Source organism: Ranitomeya variabilis, chromosome 1 (assembly GCF_051348905.1).
Source record: "Ranitomeya variabilis isolate aRanVar5 chromosome 1, aRanVar5.hap1, whole genome shotgun sequence".
Classification (NCBI taxonomy): domain Eukaryota; kingdom Metazoa; phylum Chordata; class Amphibia; order Anura; family Dendrobatidae; genus Ranitomeya; species Ranitomeya variabilis.
This window is the reverse complement of record NC_135232.1, coordinates 919,784,335-919,806,967: the sequence shown is the minus strand read 5'-3', so window position 1 is coordinate 919,806,967 and position 22,633 is coordinate 919,784,335. Positions and strand designations below refer to the sequence as shown.

Here is a 22,633-nt window from a genome sequence, read left to right as displayed (position 1 = left end):
TCTTAGCGGTCAGACCCCTACCAATGAATCCAGCAATGGCACGAAACCTGACTTGTAGATATTTGTGCCAACTAGTTTTAAGGTGACCATACTCTTTAAATAAATGTAATGTGAACCTACTGATTTTAGTGGAAGCACTAACTGTCTAATGTCTGACTGTGTTGTGACTCCCTCCCACTGGCAGATGTGGAATAGAATAATTGATTGAGCAGTTGGATTTCAGCGTTCCTGATCCACTAGTTCTACTGAGGCGATAAGTCACCGCCAGAAGTGTCAGTCAGCAGCTTTTTCTCTCTCTCCTAAGTTTTATTCTATCTTTACTTTTTGAAAAGGTCTATAGTATGCGGGTAATTCCACATTCTCTGCTAAGGATCAGAGCTCATTTACTTTCTTAATAGTATTTGCTTGAAGTGAGGACAAAGGTTTTTGGAGACTGGTATAGAGTAATATTCTTTTTATTCACAGATGTGTTCTCCTCCCTCTTCTGGCCTTGAATGCTCCTCCTCAAAGTCTTCTACTGGTGGTTGATTCAGTTGATGAAGGATGCAATGTTACAGAAGGAGAACTCCGACCATCTGGCTTATCTGGAACAATTGCTGATCTTCTAGCAACTCACCATGAGTTCTTTCCACCATGGCTGCTTCTTATTTGTTCGGCCCGCAAACAGAGCAGAACTGTCACTAAAATGTTTACAGGTACGTATTTAAGGAGATGTCCAAGACATTTCATTGTAATCCGTGTCCTGCTAAACCTGTGGATGAAAGTAGCCATGCTTTTCTTCTCCATTTCCAGGCTGCTAGGTTCCTTGTTTCCTCACAAACAAAATTTGTCAATATGATGCCTTGTCACATACTTAATGTAATTAAGGGATGCAATTCTTTAATGGGTTAATACCTAGTTACTATCCGAACAGCCAGGGTTCCTCTTGGGTAACTTTTATGTGTGGTAATGTTACTTTAGGATAAATTCCAGCAAACCAGTCACATGTTATATCATGGCCTTTCATTTTTAATTCGTGTCAGCCTTTTCTTACTTTAATGGCCATTAAAAGCCCTTGCTTTACTGTCCCAGCCTGTAAGCAACAAGCTAATTTATGGGTTTTGCAGAGTTATGTTAACTATGTAAGTTTAACAAAGCGGGGCCCCAGAGTTCAGTGAAAGACCCTTTTGCTATTTATGAAACTGCCTGAGGCCATGCTTTGCTGGTTGCTCTCTTTGGTGGCCAAAGGTCACTTTTGCCATTATGTGAGGGAATGAAAGTGCTGAAAGTAGCCATAAAGCTTACATGTGCATAGAAAACTAAAAGGGCAGATAGCAAAATCAATGGTGAGAAGGGGTTTCATAATAAGACATTCAAGACTATGGAAGTGTTGAATCCCATCAAAATGAATTTGTGGAGAGTCTCAGAAACTGGATGATTAGCTGATGTGAACGCTGTAAACAAGTTGTCCACTACTTGGACAACTTCTCTTACCCCTCGCTTTGCCCAATCAAATAATAAAGCTTATACTCCATTCCCGTGCTGGCGCTGTTCCCACGGTGTCGGCACACAGTCTCCCGGTGCTTCCATGTGGTGGTTGTGCCCAGTCAGCGCTGGTGTCACTGTCCCCATCTCATGTCGAATAGAGTATGTAGAGGAAGCCCGAGATCAGCTGCAGCCCGGACTTGCTCTTCATGTCCGATTTTCCCGAATGCGGGGACAGTGACGCTGGTGTTGATTGGGTGCCGGCGTCACGTGTCACAACAGCAGCACCTGAGCCCCAAGATCACAAGTGTCGGCACCTCGAGAACGGTGTTGGCACGGGAGGTGAGTATAGACTTTATTATTTTATGGGGGCCAAACATTTTGATCAAGAAGTGGATGTCCTAGTAGTGCATTAACATGGCTTATTTCTTTTACTGCAAATTTGGCATATGCACATAGATGTTGTAAGTAGCACTACACATGCACATTTTGTGGCAAATTCTGAGTGAAACAATGACACGACACTGGTTGATAATCTATCAGATTCTATTCCAGCGGTAATGACCCATCGTCCACAATGTGTAATGTGAATGCGTTAAGCTCATTCATCGATCGTTCATTGTGCATGAAATTGTTTCAGCGAGCAAAAAAATAATTATTATTATAGAAAATTGTGTAATGTAAATGGAGATTGATCACTCATTGAAGATTTGACTTATGATATGGAGGAGTAGAGATTCAGGTCCTAAATAGGGTTGACTGTTCCAAGGCAACAGTTCAGTAGCAGTTGGCGCATTGGAGCGAGTACTTATTCGTAATTAGCGAAAAATGTTTAGTTTCGTTAATCCGATTACATTTTCTTAATACAGTATTATTGGAAATATTTATACCATATCTTAGGAGTTCATGTCTTTGAAATAATTAGCATCACATATGGGATTTGAGTGTTGAAGACGCCTACACTTCAGGTTATCTGTAGCTATTCAACCACTCCATTCACAATTCTAGTCCTGTGTAAACACTTGTCTCACATTTATTTGCTCGTTATGAGTTACGATCTTCTATCTTTGGAACGATTATCTGCTTGTGTGAACGAATCCTTAAAATAATGATAAACCTGTTAAAATGCGTGAAATTAGCCACATACTGCTTATTTTTTTTCACCATCACAGACACATTTTCTTGGCCAAGTATAACGATGATCTGGTTCATTGATCTTCATAATATCCTAGACTTTTCCAATGAGCGACTTGGAAGTAGTCATTTGGGGCCTTTGGGTGGAAAGTAAAAAAAAACTTTGACAATTCCCATAAAACATAGATGCATCTGGTTGTAATTTTTAGGAACTGGTGTAAGTGCAACCCTTACAAGCTGTCATTTCACTTTACAGTTCACTGGATACTGCTGGTATAACATGGCCTACTTTACTGGCATATGATTACTGCTATTAGCATAGAAGGACAGCTGGTTTATTATGGACATCTCCCTGAACATCCTGTGTTCGTAGATTCAAGGGGATTTCTCAATAAGCTTTCCTGAATCCTATTGTTTTAGGCATCAGCAGTACATAGGACTGACTCCATAAATGTACCATCTTTATAGATATGGGCCCAATAAATCAAAGTATTTTAGCCAGTAAGGCTGTGTAACATTTTCAAAAGCAGTAGTTAATTCCTTCACCTCTGGGCGATTTTCCGTTTTTGTTCTCACCTCCCCTTCATCCAAGAGCCATAACTTTTTTTATTATTTTTTTCCATCAATACAGATGTATGAGATCTTTTTTTTTTTTTTTGCGGGAAAAGTAGTACTTCTGAATGGCACCCACATGTTCTGTAAAATGAGAAAAAAAATACGTTGAAATTGCAAAAAAAGTGCAATTCCATAATTTGTTTTTTTGGATTTTTTTTATTTACCATGTTCACTAAATGGAAAAACTGACTTGGTAATATGATTCTCCAGGTCAGTATGAGTGCGGCCATGCCAAACATGTATAGGTTCTTTTTTATTTAAGTGGTGAAAGAAAAAATTCTGAAATTTGTATGAAAAAAAGGTTTTTGCGTTTATTGCCATTTTCTGAGACCCGTACCATTTCCATTTTTCGGGGGGGCTGGGTGAGGGCTTAGTTTTTGCACCCTGAGCTGACATTTTTATTTATACCATTTTGGGATAGATACAATGTTTTGATCGCCTCTTATTGCAATGTTGCGGCGACCCCAAAAAAACCGTAATTCTTGCGTATTGATTTTTTTTCCACGTTACGCTGTTTACTGATCAGATTAATTCACTTTTTATTAAGATCGAAAAATTCTGAATGCAGCAATACAATGTGTATATTTTTTTTTCTTTTTTTTTAAATGGGGCAAATGGAAGGTGATTTTGAACTTTTTTTTTTTTTTTACTTTATTTAATAATCTCCTTGGGAGACACCTGTGCTGTTCATAGCAGTGCTTCAGCATTGCTATGTATAGCAAAAATCACGATCTTTTTTTTAACTCTGGCCAGGAGCTGGCGTTTACAGAAGCGTCATGATGACATGCATGGGGGTCTTCTGCAGACATCCCATTTACTCAGCCATCAAGCTATAATTAATCAGCCAACAAGTGCCTCTAACCAGCAACAGCTGGTAATCACTGACACTGCCTGCATTTAACACACGCTGGCCGGAAGCGCGCCACAAACCCCACCCATCAGCGCCCTTACCACGTGATCACGGGGCGCCAATGGACAGCTTTTGTGACTCGTTTCTTGTCAACGTGTGTTAAATGCTGCTGTCAGTGGTTGACAGCGACATTTAACTGTTTAACAGCTGCCAGTGGATCTGGAATCCACCTGCTGCTGTTAGAGGCACTTGATAGATGATTAAATCAGCCATCAACTGTGGGGAAAGTTGCAGGCTCAATGCCGGATCTTGCATCAAATTCACGACCAATGGCGTAAATATACTGTACCTCATCGGTCATGAAGAATATCAAGAAATTATGCCAAATGCGTAAGATATCCTGTAAATACTTGAGAAATGCAAGTCCTTCTAAGACCGTCACCTGTGGGGAAAATGTGGGTAAGGCGATGCTCCAGTTCACGTCCGCCCCATTTTTCATAAAGTTCGATGGAGAGAGGTGTCTGCTTGGCAAGCTGAGGGTCCCGGGTCCTGCTATATATGAATGAAACCTACCGTAATTGAGCTGAAAGGCAGCTAAACAGCCAGCGCTGAAGAACGTAATTCAATGGTAGCATTGTTAAGAGTGCATCTTGAGTTCTATTCATGCAGATCTCTTAGAACTACTGCTCCTTTTACCAAGATTTGAGAACTTATAACATTAGATGTACCCAGATATTTTCTCCAAAGTTACATAAAGGCGTAGTCTAGAGGCACTCGGGGGAAATCCTGGATCTGTACATCTGTCACAGGATGTATCTATCTGTAAATACAGTGGAGGACTTGAAAACCGGATAGTGCACGTACTGAAGAAGCTCACCTTAAAGAATTAGTTCAGCATTTTGTTCTATCCCTGCATTCCCCATCTAATTGTCTGTCACAATGTGCACTTTCATATATATGTGTGTGTGTGTATATATGTATATATATATATATGTATATGTATATATATATATATATATATATATATATATATATATATATATATATATATATATATATATATATATATATATATATATATGCATCCCATGATGCACCAATTCAGCATCATATTTGCAACTAGAACCAGTACCTACCTGCTGTGCTACGTGTGATTATCTTGACTTCTATATTTCTTATATATGTTGTGCAAACAGGGAGGCTTAATGGTTATCACCTACATTACAATAGTGTAATCATCATCATTATTTGTGATACAGCCATTGCAATTTCAACCTACAAAAACTTCTGGCGACTGCGATAACACCTTCAGAGGACATGAAGCCATGTAAATTCCCATGGGGTTACCAAAAATACCATGAATTTTAAGATAGAAATAACTAACTCGTTTTATCTGCTTCAAAGTTTCAGCTGTGAAATCTGCTGTTGTTTTAGCACTCATCTCACACTTTCTACTGTACCTTCAATGTGCACACCCACTGCTCTTGAGCATGCACAAATTATGTAGGAAAATCTCATGATGTGTTCTTACACAATGCCTTGAACTGCAGTCGTATAGCGTAATTTCGCTTATGGTGCAGAATGGATCAACCATGCAACTAGTGACACGGCCATTTCTCCAAAGTGTACCATGACACAACATAACATAACCCCAGGCCACAAGTCTCCTAGCTTGATTGCTCGACAATTGCACAGGCAGCTGTTAGCAGTGGATCTTAAAGGAAATCTGTCAGGTCCTCCATGCCCTCCAACCCAGCATCATTCACCTATGTATGAGCAAATTCCTTGCCTAACCAGCCCTGTATAACTTTGAGTGAAAGCAAGGTATAAAAAAAGCATTTATAATGTCCCCGTTTGTTATGCTAATAGAGGGCTTTGACTAGTCGATGGTACATTAGTTGCCCCAAACTACTCAGCCCTCTCTCCATGTTATCACGCCTCTGTGGATGTGCTAAGATAATTTGCACAAGCGGCGTCATCACTGCTGTTGCAAATCTAGCGCATGCGGGTGGGTCATTCCGGCAGTGTCACTGCGTCTCTGAAGCCTGGGGTATGCTTCCCGGAATCATAGGTGTGCAGTGCAAATGTCCGAAAGTTTAGAAGATGGCTTCCGATCATGCACAGTGCGCGCCTCTGGAGGGGGAAGCGTACCCCTGTCTTCAGAGACGCAGAGATGCTGCTGGAATGTGGAGCGCGATGGCGATGATACCGCTTGTGCAAATTAACGTAGCCTGGAAAGAGGACTGACTAGTCTGGGGAAACAAATACCTAGGGCTAGTCAAGGCCCTCATTAGCATAGCAAACGGGGACATTATGGATGCTTTTTGATACCTTGTTTTTACTCAATAACGTTATACAAGGCTGGTTAGGCAGGGAGTTTGCTCATACATGGGTGACTGCTGCTGGGTTGGAGGACATGGGGGACCTGAAATGTTCCCTTTAATGGTTCGCATGTCCAAGTGCATTCATCATGGCAGAGCATTCCTCAGACAACCATTAATAACCTCATTGACAGCAGACCTGTAAGTGTGTGTTCGCATTTCTGCCCATGGAGATCGAATTTGATACTGAATAAATTGGATGTTTTGAAAACTTTCCATTTTTTCATCGCTTGACTATTATCAAGATGTCTATTTATCCTGAGATTTCCATTATTCCACAAAATGTCCTTCTTGGTGTTGTGGAGTGTTATTTGGGAACTTAATATATTTCTAGAATGCCTAAAGATTAAAGAATTTTAATGGATTACAAAGAAAAGGTTTTGAATTTTTTCTTTTTTTCCTTCAGATGCAGCAAACATGCCTGTTTGTTAGGTGTGAGGTTGTAGTTTATCTATTCAGTAGAGGCGAGCAATTCGATTTACACTGCCCTGATGGGGGCACAACCTCGTTGATAGGTTGAAACTTTGTTACCTTTTATATGGCTGAACAGATTTTGTTCTACTGTTTCGTACGGGACTTGGACACTTTCTATTTCTACTTACTGGAATATTTTCAAGTGGGTTTCTTGGAGCTTTCAGCTTTGCATCTAATGATAGAGTGCTGCTGGTTGCTTTCTTCACTCCTGGTCTGTCTTCCAGTCTGGCCTACTGTCACAACCAATCTTCACTTCTGCACCCACCATTCTCAGTCATTATTAGGCCATACGATCCACATCATGATGTTGCATGAGGCCTAACGACCAGTCCTCATACAATTTAATGATGTTGCAGAGCTTACTATGCGGTGGTGGCGACCAAAGTGCAAGTGCATAAGTGCGAGCAGCCAGATACATACGGAGGACCCAACAGAATTCTAGGGCAGGACACACACATGAAATTGCTCAGCCTTTATATTCAGGTGGACCCTGATACTGCAGTTTAGTCCCGCTCACCTATACAGATAGTCGGTTCCAGTATGTAGTTGTAGTTAAGGAGGTGCCCAAAAGTAGATGACGTCAGGGACAGCAGAGAAATTGGTCATGTACCATATATACTCGTGTATAAGCCAAGAGTTTCTGCACATTTGTTTGTGCTGAAAATGCCCCCCTCAGCTTATACACAAGTCATTGTACTAGATAGATGTCGGGGGAGGGGGAACGGCGGAGCTGTGGGTCACAGAGGCAGGAGTCGGTGGCTGTGGCACAGGTCTTAGGCTACTTTCACACTAGCGTCGTGCACTGCACGTCGCAATGCGATGTGCCGACGCAACGACGCTAGCGTTGAAAGCGCCGCACAACGGGGGCAGCGGATGCAGTTTTTCAACGCATTCGCTGCCCCATTGTAAGGCCCGGGGTGGAGGGGGCGTAGTTCCTGCCACACACGCGCGGTCGGAAATGGCGGACACGACGCACAAAAAAAGTTACATGTAGCGTTTTTTTGTGCCGACGGTCCGCCAAAACACGACGCATCCGTCGCACGACGCATGTGACGTGTGGCAATCTGTCGCAATGCGTCGCTAATGCAAGTCAATGGAGGAAAAACGCATCCTGCAAGCACTTTTGCAGGATGCGTTTTTTCTCCAAAACGACGCATTGTGATGGAGGCCAAACGACGCTGGTGTGAAAGTAGTTTTTTCTCCATTGACTTGCATTAGCGACGGATTGCCACACGTCGCATCCGTTGTGCGACGGCTGCGTCGTGTTTTGGCGGACCGTCGGCACAAAAAAACGCTACATGTAACTTTTTTTGTGCATCGTGTCCGCCATTTCCGACCGCGCATGCGCGGCTGGAACTCCGCCCCTCCTCCCCGGACCTTACAATGAGGCAGCGGATGCGTTGAAAAACTGCATCCGCTGCCCCCGTTGTGTGGCGCTTTTAACGCTAGCGTCGTTGCGTCGGCATGTCGCATTGCGACGTGCAGTGCACGACGCTAGTGTGAAAGTAGCCCAAGACCTGTGCCACTGCTAAAGAGAAATGAATATTCCTTGCGCTGCATTTGCAATAAGTACGGTATATGTACATATGATTGATATTTTGTACGTTTTAAGAAAATGTGCAGTTTTACTGTATTACCGCAGCAGTACAATGGATAAGATACCATATCATCCACACTGTGACAAACTCTGAGCTGTAATTGACAAGTTGCATTGATTACAAATCTACCGCATATTGTTTTCTGCTGATCTTCACTGTGAGTTTTGCCCCTCGTAGTGCATACTGGGAAATCTGTAACAAAATCCTAATGAAAAACATGCACAATTTTCTTCATATTTGCTTCAGATATGCAGTAGAAAAAGCTATGTCAAAGTATCCTTAAAGGGCTGTTTAGTCACCAGGTTTATGCCTTCCAATCTGCGGGCAGCCTAAAGTATAGGAAGAGAGACCCCTCATCCAGCGGTGTATCTCACTTATTGGCCTTCTTGCCCTAATTTCAGTTAAAAAATCGTTTTTATCTGCTGCAGCTATGCTAGTCTTCTCAATGCTTAGCCCTTCCTAACTCTTCCTAATCCATTACTTGACTGCTTTCTGCTTGCATTGTGTATACTCAGTAAGTTGTGATTCAGTTAGTGGGTCAAGTATATTGGGAGCTTAGAAATGTCAAGGACATTATAGCAGGAGCTCTTCATTGAGAGGACTAGCAGAGCTGCAGTAGATGCAATAGTGATTTTATCAAAATCAAATCCAAACTAAAGCAGGAATCTGGAGCGCTGCTACTTTTAGATGGGGCAGCAAAAACCTGGTGACATATTCTGTGTGAAGCCAAGGTTTTTAGGGAACAAGGCTATAACAGCTTGCTGCTATGATACAAATATAATTGTTGTGCATAAGAGAAGCTAAAAAGAGGAAGGAGTACTCTGTATTAGATGCCTTGGTCGCAACTCTTGACATGTAGCGATATTTTGACTGTGCAGTATAATTTCTTACAATGGTTATTCACACGTTTGATGTACAAATCCTCATTGCATTAAGTCCACTGAACATTCCTATTGACAGTAATGGATATTTTTTCAAAAATAGACTTGTGCTTAGAAAGGACCACTAATTGTTTGCGGATCAGGTTTTCATGTTGGGCGCAGGATGAGCTGCTGTTTAGGATTCCAAGAAATGAAGAGGAAAGGGTTAGTCGAAGTGGAATGCTTCTAATGATTAATGTCCCTCTTGTTCCAAGAAAGCTTAGACAAAGGCCTCTGTGGTAATGAGAAACAGCTGTTAACTTGGCATTAGATAACTCTTAAAGGTGTAATCCCCCTGCACATATTGATCGTCTTTACCAAAGTTCACAGTAAGTGATAAATAATGCAGTTTTCTAGATCATGAGTTTAACTTTCAGTACTTGATGTAGACTGTAATAGGTCTGAATGCTGGGATCCCTGTTTAACCATGTGGTCATCACTTCTGCTCTTCCGCAATCACTATAAATCTGCTTTCTACATTTGATTCTTCATCTATCGGAAGGATACTGAAAAAATGCACAAACTTCAAGGTTTCCTTCAGACATTCAGTACAGAGCATAACACTGATTTCCATAGCTATTCATGTGGATAATACGTGTATTAAAAGCTGCAGTGAATCTGCCACGTGTCATTAGTTACTCTTGTATTGTGGGCATGCTGGGTGACGTGTGCAGGAAGGTGGAGGAGGAAAGCTGTGTCCCTCATTGTGAAGGGTGTGATTTTATATACAGTTCCATCCAGAAATATTTGGACATTGACACAAGTTTTGGCATTTTAGCTGTTTACCAAAACACATTCAAGATGGTTAGGCACGTGCACACTGTACTTTTTAGCCAAAATTAGGAGCTGTCAGAGGAAAACTGTAATGGCAACATGTGCACCACTTCTCTGCCAGTCCTGGTTTTGAATTACAAATACTGAGGTAAAAAACTCTCCAAATGCTCATACGTGTGCACGTAGCCTTATATAATCAATATAGACTAAAGGTACCGTTACACTAAACGACTTACCAAAGATCACGACCAGCGATACGACCTGGTCGTGATCGTTGGTAAGTCGTTGTGTGGTCGCTGGGGAGCTGTCACACAGACAGCTCTCTCCAGCGACCAACGATCAGGGGAACAACTTCGGCATCGTTGAAATTGTCTTCAACGATGCCGAAGTCCCCCTGCAGCACCCGGGTAACCAGGGTAAACATCGGGTTACTAAGTGCAGGGCCGCGCTTAGTAACCCGATATTTACCCTGGTTACCATTGTAAAAGTTAAAAAAAAAAAAAAAAAAAAAAAAAACAAAAAACACTACATACTCACATTCTGATGGCGCGCTGCTGCAAAGAGCTTCCCTGCACTGAATGTGTCAGCGCCGGCCGTAACAGCGGTGACGTCACCGCTGTGCTCTGCTTTACGGCCGGCGCTGACACAGTCAGTGCAGGGAAGCTCTCGGCAGCAGCGCACCATCAGAATGTGAGTATGTAGTGTTTTTTTTTTTTACTTTTACAATGGTAACCAGGGTAAATATCGGGTTACTAAGCGCGGCCCTTCGCTTAGTAACCCGATATTTACCCTGGTTACAAGTGAACACATCACTGGATCGGCGTCACACACGCCGATCCAGCGATGACAGCGGGTCATCAGCGACGAAATAAAGTTCAGGTGAGTATAACCATTTTTTTAATTATTTTTAAACATTCTATCTTTTACTATTGATGCTGCATAGGCAGCATCTATAGTAAAAAGTTGGTCACACTTGTCAAACACTATGTTTGACAAGTGTGACCAACCTGTCAGTCAGTTTTCCAAGCGATGCTACAGATCGCTTGGAAAACTTTAGCATTCTGCAAGCTAATTTCGCTTGCAAAATGCTAAAAAAAACGGGGAAAAAAACGCAAAAAAAAAAAATATGCGGATTTCTTGCAGAAAATTTCCGGTTTTCTTCAGGAAATTTCTGCAAGAAATCCTGACTTGTGCACATACCCTAAAAGTGCAGACCCTCTAAGCTTTTATTTGAGGGTATTTACATCCTAATTGGAGTAAGTGTTTTGGAAGAGTTTACAGCTCTTTAATATGTAATGGCCTTTTTTTTTTTTTTTTTTTTTTTTTTTTTTTAAGGAACCTAAAGTAATTGGACAGTTAATCGCAAATCGCATTTAATAGGCTGCACGGGTTCTCAATAATCCATCATCAATTGAGCAGGTAAAAGGTCTGGAGTTGATTCGAGGTGTAGCATTTGCATTTGAAAGCTGTTGCCTCCGACATCGGGGGTGTAATTATACGCCGATGTCAGACTCCCCCTGTTTGGTGCGGGCTCTGGCACTGAGCCTGCACCTTTCCGGGCACATGACAGCTGATATATATACAGCTGACATGTGCCTGCAACAGCCGCGGGTGGAATCGCGATCCACCAGTGGCATTTAACTCACACTTAGCAGAAGCGCTTCACTAAACCCGCCTATCGGTGACCCTGTCACGTGATCGCAGGTCACCGATGCATTGGCATGATAACCAGAAGTCTCCAGCAGACCTCTATGTTGTCACAGCCAGATTGCTATGAGCACCGTCCAGTGGTCAGAGCTCATAGCAAGTTAGCATTTCTGCTACATACAGGTGATCTGATCATCGCCTGTATGTAGCAGAGCTGATCAAAGTACTGCAACTTCTAGTCTCCCATGGAGAGTATTGAAGCATGCAAAAAGTAAAAAAAAAAAAAAAAGTTTTTAAAAATATTACATAGAAAAGTATAAAAGTTCAAATCACCCCCATTTCGCCCCATTCAAAATAAAACAATAAAAAAATCAAATATACACATATTTGGTATCATCACGTTCAGAATCGGCCGATCTATCAATATAAAAAAGAATTAACCTTATCGTTAAATGGCGTAGCGAGAAAAAGTCTAAATGCCAGAATTACGTTTTTTTTGGTCGCCGCAACATTGTATTAAAATGCAATAACGGGCGATCAAAAGATGAAAATGGTATCATTAAAAGCGTCAGCTCAAAAAATAAGCCTTCAACCAACCCCAGATAACAAAAAATGGAGATGCTACGGGTGTCAGAAAATGAGATACAAGATCTTAGAAACCGATACCATAATAGTAGTCTTTAAGACCAACTCATAAAGCTACTCTCATTAATGAAGTGTGATACTTCCAACTGATCACAAAAACACTGCATTGAAGCATAAACTCACAAGGAAGTAGAAGTAAAAATACATTTTATTATAACCTTACAAAACATGCATCTAGACAGTGCTAGATTTATATTATGACAATCAAATTACAGTTTAACACAACCAGAGTAAATTTGAAACAGGAGCAAGGGTGCACCCACTAAAATGTGTAGCACCACATGGTCAGCATGGGTATATAGATGGAGGGTATAGGCTCAAAAACAACCAGAACCTAAAGTGCTAGTTCATAAAGTGACATAGTGGTTGTAAACTACTCAGGTGTCCAGTACACCAACATGATAACGGTTTATCCGATTCAGTCAGTAAGAGAGCCTCTGAATATCCCACAAAACAATGTTCCCATCATATAGTCTTACACATGTTCCTGTCCATATGCATACACACGCGCCCCAACGCGCGTTTCGCCCTCGGCTTCCTCGGGGCTGCCTCTGTAAAACATGGTGGAGGCAGTGTGATGGCATTGGTATGTATGGCTTCCAATGGTACTTGGTCGTTAGCATTTATTGATGATGTGACTGAAGACAGAAGTAGCCGGGTGAATTGAGAAGTGTATATGAGCAGGCTTCGGGATGCAGTAATGAATAGGAGGCAGAGCAAGGGTTAAAGTAAACTTTACTATGACGGGTATACTTCACGCAGGGAGGAGAGAAGGTATAGACAGGTGGTATTAATGCTTTTGTTACACTGATGGAGGGAGTGAGGGCAAAGGGTATAAAAAATGTTCTACAGTAGTAAACTTACTGGTCCGGCATCTTCAGAGTGATGAGTCTCAGATGCGCACGGTGGTGCCGTCACGGTCAGCACGTGCTGGAAACGATGCAGGCCTGTAGATGTTGATGGATCGGTTCCTGGCGATGAGGGTGAGTCCTCGATATCTGTCCCAGGGTCCTGAGTAGCAGGGAGAAGAGCAGTCCTGTGCACTGCTGGGGCTTTGCAGAGCCTGGCAGAAGTAAGCGGGTAACTAAGACTAAAGTCCTCTATAAGTCACCAGGTTTCTTTTTAGGCGGCACGTGACGAAGAGTTTCTTGAGCAGTGGGGGCCAGTGGGCGGAAAACGGTTCTCCGGTCACAGTCTTTGTAGGGAGCAGCCGGAACAATGTAGTGCGGTCCTGCACTGTTACGGTGCTCAGAGGTCGGATCACCTAAAATCCACCACTGCTGTCAAATGCAAAGGTTGGTCCGGGTCTCTAAGCTTTCCCCCAGAAAACAAAGGTGACAGTCCCGACAGTTCCGGCCCCGGTGTGAAAAAGGTACCCCCTGATCCAGGCTCTCTTACAAGTACAGGGCGAGACTTTCTGCTCAGATTCAACCAAATTCAGCAAAGGTTTATTGGACGATACTTCACGTACACATGGACAATGACCCAACTCGTGCTGCGTAGTTTTTTAAGGCAAGGAAGTGGAATATTCTGCACGGACAGTCAGTCACCAGATCTCAAGCCCATTGAGCAGCATTTCACATGCTTAACCCGTTAATGACCGCCAATACGTCTTTTAACTGACCTGAGATATAAGAGAATAGCCTCCCCATTCAGGTGACAATCCCGCAGCTGTCGGCTGTACACTATAGCTGACAATTTGCTGCATCAGCCACAATCAGTGTTTGCACCATCCAAATCTGTTTAACCCCGTAGATGCTGCTGTCAATAGTGACTACATCATATAAATGGTTAACAGCGTGTGGGGGCTTCCTCTTTATCCCAATTGGTGCCCTCAGATCATGATTCTGTGGTCCTGATGTTTGCCATGGCAGTTCATGACCAAATCGCGGCCTTAGAGTCTGCCAGCTATAGTAATCTGTTCAGAAGTTAGCGACATTTAGGTAGTAAAAATACACATTTTCATTTCTGTCATGCCACTTTGCATTAATTCCTGAAAAGCACCCGAAGGGTTAATAAACTACCTGTCAGCAGTTTTCAATATGTCAGGGGGTGCTGTTTTTAAAATGATATCACTTTTGAGGGTTTCCCAATATATGGGACCCCTAAAGTCACATCAATCATGGATAAGTCCCTAAAAAAAAAAAAAAAATTGTAAATTTCCTTGAAAAGGTGAAAAATTACTGCTACATTTTAAACCTCCTAAAATGCTAACAAAATCAAGTAATATTTTACAAATTGTGCTGATGGAAAGCAGACATGAGGGAAATGTTATTTTTTAATGTTTTGCTGTGGTATGACTATCTGGATTAAAGGGATAATCATTCAAAGTTTGAAAATTGCTATTTTTTTAACATTTTTGTCAAATTTATGATATTTTTTATAAATGAACAAAACATATCGACCTAAATTTACCATTATCATAAAGAATAATGTGTCACAAAAAAACAATCTCAAAATCACTGGGATTCATCACAAAGGAGGAAACCCGGCGTTTGGTGATGTTCATGGCTTCCAGACTTGAGGCAGTCATTGCCCGCAAAGGATTTTCTACAAAGTATTAAAAATGTACATTTTATTTATGGTAGTTAATTTGTCCAATGACTTCTGAGCCCCTGAAATGAGGAGACATTGTAGAAAAATGGTTGCAATTCCTAAACATTCACTGGATATTTTTGTTCAACCCTTTTACTTAAACCTGAAAGTCGGAACTTCAGTTGCATCTCAGTTCTTTCATTTTGAGTAAAAAAAATTGTGGCATGCAGAGTCCAAATCACGAAGATTCGGTCGCATTGTCCAAATATCTTTGGACCTAACTGTAGGTGTTGTCTGTCATTGTACTTTTGTCTATGATGGTATTGAAGGGATGACAAAGTCATCTGCAGTGACAAAATATAATTAAAAATTGAAAAGTGTTCATAGCATGTAAATTGCAAAGTTACTTGTTTTCAAAAGCCTTTTTTCAATTTTACTCATTTATGATGTTGAGTAATCCCTTTTAATAGATGTGGACCATTGTGTCTGCTGTATGGCTAAGCATTGGATCATTTCCCCACACAAGCTTTGTCAGATGTGCACGGTTACAAACAGAGTTCTTGGACAATGCAACCACATGAATTACATCTTCTTTTGCTGGTTTATTGCTGTGGATTACACCTTGGTAAGATACTTCTGGCCTTGTCTATTGGTCATAAGGGGCTTGACACAAGGAATACGACACTTGTAGCCCATGTCCTGGATACGTCTGTGTGTGGGTGGCTCTTGAAGCAATGACTCCAGCAGCAGTCCACTCCTTGTGAATCTCCCTCAAATTTTTGAATGACCTTTTCTAAACAATCCTTTCAAGGCTGCGGTTATCCCGGTTGCTTGTGCACCTTTTTCTACGACACTTTTTCCTTCCACTTAACTTTCCATTAATATGCTTGGATACAGCACTCTTTGAACAGCCTGCTTCTTTAGCAATGACCTTTTGTGGCTTACCCTCCTTGTGGAGTGTCGGTGACTTCCTTCTGGACATCTGTCAAGTCAGCAGTCTTCCCCGTGATTGTGGATCCTACTGAAACAGACTAAGGGACCTTTTTGAAACACTTAGGGAGACTTTGCAGGTGTTCTTTGTTAATTATTCTAATTTACTGAGATAATGACTTTGGGGTTTTCATTGGCTGTAAGCCATAATCAACATTCACAGAAATAAACACAATTGAAATAGATCACACTATTTGTAATAATATATGAGATTCACTTTTTGTATTGAAGAACTGAAATAAATTAACTTTTTGATGATATTCTAATTTTGTGAGAAGCACCTGTATCTGTGTAAAATGATCCAGTGTCTCAGAGAAAATATAGTTAGAAGATCTGGCCTTGGATCATAGCCTTAGAATGGACTCGTCCGGCACCACCTCTAGCTGGCTCTGCCCAGCGCTGATGCCGATAATTGACATAATGAATATATCTGGCTTCATTCGTGCAGTTTAGGGCTCTTTCAAACGTCCACCATTATCTGTCCGATCTTGGATCACAACGCATGGACGGGCAGAGCATCTCCCGACCAGAGCATCACTGCTTCATATATTTCTATGAGGCTGTTGCACTCGGTTCAGGAGCTGCGCGGTCAGTCCATACATTGTGATCCCAGATCGGGTGGATGATCGCGGACGTCTGAAAGAGCAGTTATGCTGCCCTTGGTTTGGCCATTGTAAATCAGCTGATAGGTTCCCTTTAAAATAGTATATTACGAAGTTTTATGTAAAATCATATACTACTGATTTATGCAAATATGTATTTTCTTAATTATATTTGTGCCAGTCTATCAAAGTGAAAGCAGGCTGGTGTATATACACAGTGCAGAGTTTATTCACATATCAGTCTCGTGAGTACAGTCCCTAATTTTTACATCTGTCTATTTTTGAACTTGTTAAAAATAACATTGTGAAATCTAATCCAACTGGATTGTCTAAAAGGATTCTAGTGGCAATGCCATACTGTTTAGTCATATGGAGAATTTAGGGTTTTGTGGAGGTTGTCGAGGGAATGGCGAGTTGCTGTGTAGACAACAGGTGTTGGCCAGGTGCAAGGCTTTTCTTTTTTCTTAGTTTCCTCTTGGAATAAATGCTTACCTAGGCTGTTCTAAGGCCAGGTGTGACATTCTCTTCAGAAAAAGATCTGTTGTGTTACACAAGGACCACAGCTTTCAAAGAAAGTGGCATTTAAAAAGCTCTACTGCTCTGTGTCTATGATAAGGCGCTTACTCATTAACCTGTGTAGTGTGTGCGTTGTGTGATATGTCCTCTTAGGAGTCAGAGTGGGCCATCCATGAAGGAGCTGCTAGCCCAGAGACCAACTGTTTGATCCTATGCCGGATTATGTTGCATACTGTTAAGTGTGCATACTATGTGAATTGTTGCTTCTGCAGCGTTTGTAGCTGATAGTATTAAAGGGGCTGTGCTCTACTTTAAAGTGGTTTCCCACAAATAAAAGTTCATTTTAATCAATAGATCATGCAATAATAATACGTTGTGACCCCTTAGCAACCGCCGATACGCCATTTAACGGTTAAAGGTACTTATTCCTCAGCCGCTTTTTAACAGAGCTGAGAAAAAAGTGTATAGCGCCCCCAGCATCGGAAAATCTCCGGGTAGCTGAGTCCCCGGAGAACATGATTTGGGTCGGTTTTCACCGTCCCATCACGTGATGGCCGTTATTCAATGAATAACAACGATCACAAAAAAAGTTCCGGTTTTCTATTCATTGCTCTCTTCTTTGATATAATCTAGCTTACCAGAAGAGAGAGAAATGTAGTCCCCTGAGCCCCTCCCAGCACCTCCACCAGCCCCAGATCCTCCTGCTCCAGCCCTCACGTCATCTTCCTGGAAGTAAATGGCGGGAGCATGCACAGTGCTCCCGCCGAGATCTGCCGGCAGTTATACAGCAACAGTAGTAGATTTTTCCTATTGGTTCATTTTGATCACTGTAATAGACCCTATCACAGTGATTAAAAAAAAAAAAATTGTAAATCAAATCCACCTTTGTCACCCCCTTAGTTAGATAAAAATAATAAAATATTTTTTTTCCATTATTTGCAGTTAGGATTGGATTATAGCTGGGGTTAGGGATGGGTTAGAGTTGGGTTGGGGTTAGGGGTGTGTTGGGTTTAGGGAGCTGTGTTAGAGTTGGGTCTCGAAACGCGACATGGTGCCCACCATCGATTCCAGCCAATTTTGCGTTCAAAAAGTCAAATGATGCTCCCTCCTTTCTGAGCCCTGCCATGTGCCCAAACAGTGGATTTCCCCCACATATGTGGTATCGGTGTACTCGGGAGAAATTGCACAACAAATTTTTGGGACCATTTTCTCCTGATACCCTTGGGAAAATAAAAAAGTTTGGGTGTAAACTAATTTTTTGGAAAAAAAAGTTAAATGTTAGTTTTTTCCTTCCACATTGCTTCAGTTCTCGTGAAGCACCTGAAGGGTTAATAAACTTGTTGAATCTGGTTTTGAGCACCTTGAGGGATGCAGTTTTTAGAATGGTGTCACTTTTGTCATATTGTCCCCTCAAAGTCACTTCAAATGTGATGTGGTCCCCAAAAAATAGTTTTGTAAGTTTTGTTGCAGAAATGAGAAATCACTAGTCATATTTAACCCTTATGATTTCCTAACAAAATCAAATTATATTTCCAAAATTGTGCTGATGTAAAGTAGACATGTGGGAAATGTTATTTATTAACTATTTTGTTTGACACGACTCTCTGATTTCAAGGCACAAAAATTAAGTTTGAAAATTTTCTAAATTTTTCCCGAATTTCAGTTTTTTTTTTCATAAATAAACGCAAGTGATATCGAATAAATTTTACCATTAACATGAAGTACAATCTGTCGTGAAAAAACAGTCTCAGAATCAGTGGGATCGTTGAAGTGTTCCAGAGCTTGTAACCTCATAAATTGATAGTGGTCAGAATTGTACAAAATTAGCTTGATCATTAAGGTCCAAATTGGCTGGGCCACTAAGGGGCTAAATAAAATGTTTCTGTACTGAGATAATCTAATAAATTGTGCTATGTATTGTATAATGGCTGTGTTTCACCTTACAATGACATGGTCTGATCATACCACTTCTCCTGGGCAGGAGAGGACACAAGAGAGTATACAGACATTACAGCAGAGGATCACACCTGATTCTTTCTGTGAGGTAAAACATTTCCCTGTCTGTTTTTAAACAATGTTTTACCTCACAGACAGATTCAGCTGTGATCCCATGTTGTAATGTTTGCACACTCTTTTGCTTCCTGCCCTGCCCAGGAGATGTGGTATGATAAGACCATTTTCCTGTAGGATCCAACACAGCCATTACACAGTATTGTTCCCTGGCGGCTTCTTGCTGCCCTCTGCCAGGAACTGATGGGTTTCTGCCTACGTGCGCGTATAGGCAGAGATCTGTCAATCTAGGATAGCTGACAAGGAGAAGACGCCAGGGCGCATATCCTACTAGACTCCAAGGCGGCTTGGTCCTCGGCAGTTAGTGTGTTTTTCTCTGAAACTGCATAGTGTTTGAGTCAAACCTACATGGCTGAGATCATGCAGCCAGTGTCTGACACAAGGGCAGCATGGATCAGCTGTACAGTTAACTTTAAAATGAACTTTTGTTCGTGGGAAAAGCCCTTTAATCAATAGATCATGGAATAATAACTTCCACAATTTGATGTGTTTAAAGCAGGGATGTGGAGTCGGAGTCTGTCTCCATTTTGGTTGAATCTGTATGAAATGGAAAGACTCAGACTCCTAAAATATATATACCGTATGTACTCGAGTATAAGCTGACCCGAGTATAAGCCAAGTCCCCTAATTTTGCCACAAAAAACTAGGAAAACATAATGACTCGAGTATAAGCCTAGGGTGGAAAATGCAGCAGCTACCGGTAAATGTCAAAAATACAAATAGATACCAATAAAAGTAAAATTAATTGAGACATCAGTAGGTTAAGTGTTTTTGAATATCCATATTGAATCAAGAGCCCCATATAATGCTCCATACAGTTCATGATGGGCCCCATAAGATGCTCCATATTAAAATATGCCCCATATAATGCTCCATACAGTTCATTATGGCCCCATAAGATGCTCCATACAAAATACACCCCGTATAATGCTCCATACAGTTGATGATGGGCCCCATAAGATGCTCCATATAAAAATATGCCCCATCTAATGCTGCAAAAATGCTGATTATGGCCCCATAAGATGCTCCATATACAAATGTGCCACATATAATGCTCAATGCAATTCATTATGGCCACCCCATAAGATTCTCCATATACAAATATGCCCCATATAATGCTCCATGCAGTTCATTATGGCCCCATAAGATGCTCCATATACAAATATGCCCCATATAATGCTCTATTCAGTTCATTATGGCCCCATAAGATGCTCCATATACAAATATGCCCCATATAATGCTCCATGCAGTTCATTACGGCTCCATAAGATGCTCCATATACAAATATGCCCCATATAATGCTCCATGCAGTTCATTATGGCCCCATAGATGCTCCATATAACAATGTACCCCATATAATGTTCCATGCAGTTCATTATGGCCCCATAAGATGCTCCATATAACAATGTGCCACATGTAATGCTCCATACAGTTCATTATGGCCCCATAAGATGCTCCATATAACAATGTGCCCCATATAATGCTCCATACAGTTCATTATGGCCCCATAAGATGCTCCATATACAAATATGCCCCATATAATGCTCCATACAGTTCATTATGGCCCCATAGATGCTCCATATAACAGTGTGCCCCATATAATGCTCCATGCAGTTTATTATGGCCCCATAAGTTGCTCCATATAAAAATGTGCCACATGTAATGCTCCATACTGTTCATTATGGCCCCATAAGATGCTTCATATAACAATGTGCCCCATATAGCGCTCCATGCAGTTCATTATGGCCCCATAGATGCTCCATATAACAATGTACCCCATATAATGTTCCATGCAGTTCATTATGGCCCCATAAGATGCTCCATATAACAATGTGCCACATGTAATGCTCCATACAGTTCATTATGGCCCCATAAGATGTTCCATATAACAATGTGCCCCATATAATGCTCCATACAGTTCATTATGGCCCCATAAGATGCTCCATATACAAATATGCCCCATATAATGCTCCATACAGTTCATTATGGCCCCATAGATGCTCCATATAACAGTGTGCCCCATATAATGCTCCATGCAGTTTATTATGGCCCCATAAGTTGCTCCATATAACAATGTGCCACATGTAATGCTCCATACTGTTCATTATGGCCCCATAAGATGCTTCATATAACAATGTGCCCCATATAGCGCTCCATGCAGTTCATTATGGCCCCATAAGATGCTCCATATAACAATGTGCCACATATAATGATCCATACAGTTCGTTATGGCCCCATAAGAAGATCCATATAACTATGTGCCACATATAATGCTGCTGCTGCTGCAATAAAAAAAAAAAACACTCGCCTCTCGTCGCTGCTCCTCAGCGTCCCGTCTCTCCGCCCTGACTGTTCAGGCAGAGGGCGGCGCGCACACTAATACGTCATCGCGCCCTCTGACCTGAACAGTCACTGCAGAGGACACAGAAGACGGACCTGGCGGTGGAACGAGGAAAGGTGAATATGAAATACTCACCTGCTCCCGGCGCGGTCCCTGGCAGCTTCTCCCGGACAGATGTCTCCGGCACCGGCAGCTTCTTCCTCTGTTCAGCGGTCACTGGTACCGCTCATTACAGTAATGAATATGCGGCTCCACCCCTATGGGAGTGGAGTCCATATTCATTACTTTAATGAGCGGAACCACGTGACCGCTGAACAGAGGAAGAAGGTGCCGGCACCGGAGACCATGGGAAATGCAGGGACAGTGCCAGGAGCAGGTGAGTATGTGACCGTCGTCGCTCCCCCTCAATTGCCGACCCCATAACCCCCGCCGACCATGACTCAAGTTTGAGAGGCACTTTCAGCCCCAAAAAATGGGCTGAAAATCTCGGCTTCTACTCGAGTATATATGGTAATAAATGGAGTACAGGAGTTCAGTGCAGGATGTGCTGTAAATGTTTTCATGTGAATTTGTGAAAGTTATGAAATGTCCTATAAATGTCTGATCTGTTCCTGACATCTTCATTGAACCACTGTACCCAATTTATTATTTTTGGATGCAAAGTCAGTCCATTTTTTACCGACTCCACCAAAATGGACTCAGACTCCACAGTTGGCGCGTATCTGGCATGTTTCCACTTCCCTATTAGCATGGTATGTGAACTGCTAGTTGTAGCTTATCTGCGCATACCGGTAGCCTTATTTTGTCACTTTTTATATACTATGAAGGGACAGACAATTTGTCATTTATTAGAGGCTCAGAATTTGCTGATGTGTATATTGACATTCAACAACAGGAATTTCTCTAAAGCATCTTTGATGTGGCCTGCTACGATCAAAAACCTGCTAGCGCAGTAACTCCATTTTTTTGCTGTCTTAGCATGAAGAGACACATCTGTGACTGCTGTGAAGCCTGCACAATTGCTGAATGTAAATACAGCATATTGGGAGCCATGACGGCACATGCGGCATCTTGTTC

The 22,633-nt window shown here is 41.7% G+C and overlaps 1 protein-coding gene across 2 annotated transcripts in view; it reads left to right on the top strand.

Annotated features, from left to right (window-relative positions):
- The window catches only part of ANKRD50 (ankyrin repeat domain containing 50), a 78,868-nt gene that overhangs the window by 39,770 nt on the left and 16,465 nt on the right, over positions 1 to 22,633 (top strand). Inside the window, exon 3 of one of the 2 annotated variants that reach the window (XM_077279098.1) lies at positions 466 to 695. The exons of the other annotated variant lie outside the window; for it this stretch is intronic. Within the exon in view, the coding sequence (XP_077135213.1) occupies positions 466 to 695 (230 nt within the window). The remainder of the gene's footprint in view (positions 1 to 465; positions 696 to 22,633) is intronic. 2 annotated transcript variants of the gene reach the window in all.